Source organism: Ciona intestinalis, unplaced genomic scaffold (genome assembly GCF_000224145.3).
Source record: "Ciona intestinalis unplaced genomic scaffold, KH HT001081.1, whole genome shotgun sequence".
NCBI lineage: Eukaryota > Metazoa > Chordata > Ascidiacea > Phlebobranchia > Cionidae > Ciona > Ciona intestinalis.
The window spans coordinates 52,268-56,102 of record NW_004191402.1 but is presented as its reverse complement, the minus strand read 5'-3'; the positions used below and the strand labels follow the sequence as shown (position 1 = coordinate 56,102).

The 3,835-nt window shown below is 32.0% G+C and overlaps 1 protein-coding gene and 2 long non-coding RNA genes across 4 annotated transcripts in view; 2 read left to right on the top strand and 1 right to left on the bottom strand.

Moving 5' to 3' along the window:
- Positions 1 to 3,835, top strand: part of LOC113475611 — a 23,224-nt gene continuing 19,389 nt past the window's right edge. The window contains exon 1 of the long non-coding RNA XR_003397366.1: positions 1 to 92. This is a non-coding gene — a long non-coding RNA (uncharacterized LOC113475611). The remainder of the gene's footprint in view (positions 93 to 3,835) is intronic.
- LOC113475610 overlaps positions 1,893 to 3,835 on the bottom strand; it is an 11,011-nt gene continuing 9,068 nt past the window's right edge. The window contains exon 2 of the long non-coding RNA XR_003397365.1: positions 1,893 to 2,470. This is a non-coding gene — a long non-coding RNA (uncharacterized LOC113475610). The remainder of the gene's footprint in view (positions 2,471 to 3,835) is intronic.
- The window catches only part of LOC100178362, a 9,822-nt gene continuing 8,317 nt past the window's right edge, over positions 2,331 to 3,835 (top strand). For both annotated transcript variants that reach the window (XM_026839954.1, XM_002119344.4), the window contains exon 1: positions 2,331 to 2,509. In XM_026839954.1, the coding sequence (XP_026695755.1) occupies positions 2,356 to 2,509 (154 nt within the window). In that variant the 5' untranslated portion in view covers positions 2,331 to 2,355. The remainder of the gene's footprint in view (positions 2,510 to 3,835) is intronic.

The window sequence follows — 3,835 nt, the reverse complement described above, 5'->3', positions numbered from 1 at the left end:
AATTGTCGTTAAGTGTCTTGCCCAAGGACACATGCGCCCACAATGGTAGCAGCGATGAGGCTTGAACCCAATTACCTCTGGATTATAGGCAGGTACTCTAGCACCTTTACCACTAATTTAATCAATTTAATTTTCCAGATGACACCAAATTCATGTTTCTGTTAAGTCCGTTGGAAACAGATGATGAATATAAAGATATCTCAAACCGTGTAGTCTCCTGCCTTCAGAAAAACAATATCAAATTTAACCTTCATTGTTCTCTGAAACGAGGGTTTGAACCAAGTTGGTTCCAGATGAGAGTCGAAGAATGTAATCATATTGTTTTGCTTTTCACGCCAGCGTGTGACAGTTATTTAGAGGAGAAAACATTTCAAGACGATTCCTTTTCAGCGGCTGTTAGCTACGCCAAGAATATTTTGTTAACAGATTCAAAAAAACGTCTCACTGTTTGTTACTTTGGAGAGGTGTCAAGAAAAACAGTTCCGAAGTTTTTGAAAAATTTCAGAAATTTTGATATGGTGTTTGAGTTGGACAAATTTGTCCAACATCTTTGTGGAAAAAAGGGTAAAAATTTTAGCCCCAAAAGTGGGGTTAATTCTGGTAGGACGAGGCTCGTTGAGAGTTCATTTTCATGTTCCGCACCAGTAGTTTCTGCAGTCAACCGTGAAGAAATAGAAGTTTTTATTAAACATGGAGCGAGACCGAAACTTAAATCATTGAAAAAACAGTGTTAACAAAAATCATTTTAAAGTGCTGGCTAAATTAGTATTAAAACGCGTTGACAAAGTTAGTTTTAAAGTGTTGGTCAAATTAATTTTAAGTGTTTACAAAATTAATTTACAGTGTTGACCAAATTGATTTAAAAAAGTGTTGACCAATTTGAGACATACAATGTTCTGGAACATTTCACAGTGTATGCTTTTTACTTTTTTTACTTATTATTGATATAAATAACCCTTGTGTATTGTTTACCCTCATGTACGAAACGCTGCTGTATTTGTCTGTGTTCGGCTGCAGGTCTCTTCTTTAAATCTATTGTTTTATTAAAGTTGTAATTTTAATTTAAAGCTTTTCCACGTTATGTTTCACTAGTAATTTTTAATTATTTTTTAAGCGCGTTACAAAATTTTTTAAGCGCTGTACAAAAGATAAGATTTAAAACAGAAACCTTGAGCAAATAATCCTATATGGTATGTTATCATGCATTGATTTAGTTTGTTTTATATTTCTAATATGTATATACACTTGCTGAGTTGCACAAACGTTTTGTAACACCAGTTATCCATGTGTTTAAGGCTGTAGCAAATATTCTTCAGTATTTTTTTCATTGCAGTATTATTAATGGCAGTTTATGAAATATATATTGCATTGTTGTTGTTTAAAAAATGCAGTGATGACCAAATAAATTTTACAAATACAGTGATGACCGGACAAATTTTACAAATGCAGTGATGACCAAACAAACTTTACAAATGCAGTGATGCCCAAACTAATTTTACAAATACAGTGATGACCAAATAATTTTTTTAAATGCAGTAATGGCCAAAAAAATTTACAAATACAGTAATGACCAAACAAATTTTACAAACGCAGTGATGACCAAACAAATTTTGCCAATGCAGTGATGACCAAACAAGTTTTACAAATACAGTGGTGACCAAATAAATTTTACAAATGCAGTGATGACCTAACAAGTTTTACCAATGCAGTGATGACCAAACCAAATTTGTTTCGAAAATGATATTTTTTAATCAAACTAAAAATTATTTTCGAGTTTTTTTTAATAACTTCGAAATTTTTGTATATATATAACTTTTAAGTTTTGGTAATCATTTTTTGTGACCTAGAACAGAATATACATTTATATAAAACAAAAATATAAATATTTTTCGAATGTATTAATTCATTAATCCAGTGGGGAAATTTACAAAAAGTAACACGAGAGCCAAAACACAAGGAATTAATGTAATATAATATCCCTGCTTTGTACCTTAACAATACAGTGGAAAGACTGTTAAAATGTTTTTGAAGCCCAAGAATGTGTTTCAACAGACAGGTGAAATTTATGATGAGGTTTTCAGTAAAATGTGTTACACCACAATTTGTTTGTAGAAATTATAACAGGTTTTACTGTTAGTGTTATTAAAAAAAAGATCAACTTGGGATAATATAAAAAGTGTAACTTATTCTATTTCTAGCAATTCAGTTAATATGTTAGTTGAAAAAGATTGGTTTCATTTAGTGATTAATTATCTAGTGATTAATTTTGCTTAATATGCGGTAATTTTATTAGTAACTATGAAAACCTAAGTCCTGTTTTATTCAAGGTTTTATATCATTAACTGTGTTTTGAAGATGTTATTTTTGCTGATGATGTTGATTCTTATGCAAGTGTCGTTCAACCAAGCCAAAAACTTGGTGTTCCAGTGCAATAAAGAATGTGGGCTTGATAGAGTTGTGCAACAACAAGCTGAAGATATAGAGTTTTCTCAAGAATGCTCAATAACTAGTAAGTAGAAGCGGTTTATTGTAATAGATCTTTTGATAAGCAAATGTTTCAAACGGTTGTGTCTAATGCAACTTATTTATCTGCACGTGGCCGAAAAATGACAGTCGTTATAACACAGGTGTTCTGTTTTATACACCTCGTGCCCGCTTACAAGTTACCACGTATGTAACTTATTTATCCTTGCATGGCGGGGGAAGGACAGTCGTTATAACACGGGTTTTCTGTTTTTATACACCGCGTTCCCGCTTACGAGTTACCACATATGTAACTTATTTATCCTTGCATGGCGGGGCAACGACAGTTGGTATAACACAGGTGTTCTGTTTCATACACCTCGTGCCGCTTACAAGTTACCACGTACCTTTACATAACTTTGTAGGTAATTATTTTTTGTTGAGAATTTTTTTATGTGTGGCTGATAATTTGGATAATTCATTAGTGACCACTAGGTAGAAATACATGACGGTTATGGTTTTTAAACCAAGTAACCAAAATTTTTCAAATGATATCATGGCTTTTTCAAACGTTATATCGGTTGTCAAATCCTTACTTTTTCAAATGAAACCAACTATAAGTAAAGTGTGATTTTGTTGTGAATACCTGTTCCACAATGCATATTTGCAGTATTTATTTCTGGTTACGACAGTTTTTACCATAGGAGGAATTTTATATCTATTCAAAACAGATGAAAGCAGCTTTGTCCTTACTAATGACCTCAAAGTCAATATTAACATGGATGAATTGAATGGAAAGTGTTTAAACTAAAAATCAATAAATAATTTATATATTATGTCAATATGCCAATTCGCCTCTAAATATATTTATTGAGAATTCAATGATATTTTCGCATTGCAAATTATTGAAATAATTAATTTTATAAATTATATTTCAATACAAAAATTAAAATGCATTTGTAGAGGTATTTGTATCGTAACCTAATGATAATGGGTCCCACGCTGCTACCATTGTGGGTAAATGTGTCCTTGGGCGAAACACTTAACGGCAATTGCTTCAACCCAGTGGTCACTGATAGGTTGTCCAAATTATGAGCCATACATAAAAGCTATGGTAATATCACCCACAAAGTTACATGCATGGTAATTAGTAAGCGGGCAAAAGGTAAAAATAAGTTACATTCATTCAGAAATGAACCTGCATTTTAAAATGTTGATATAGGTAAAGGGACATACATGTATAAGAATATGAAAGTAAATATTTTAGGTAATAAGTGATAACATGTTTCAAAAATTCTTATTAATTTAAAACGTTTAACCCAAAACTTTTTGCAGCGGACCAATTGATCGCCAACAACACCCTCCCCTCGTC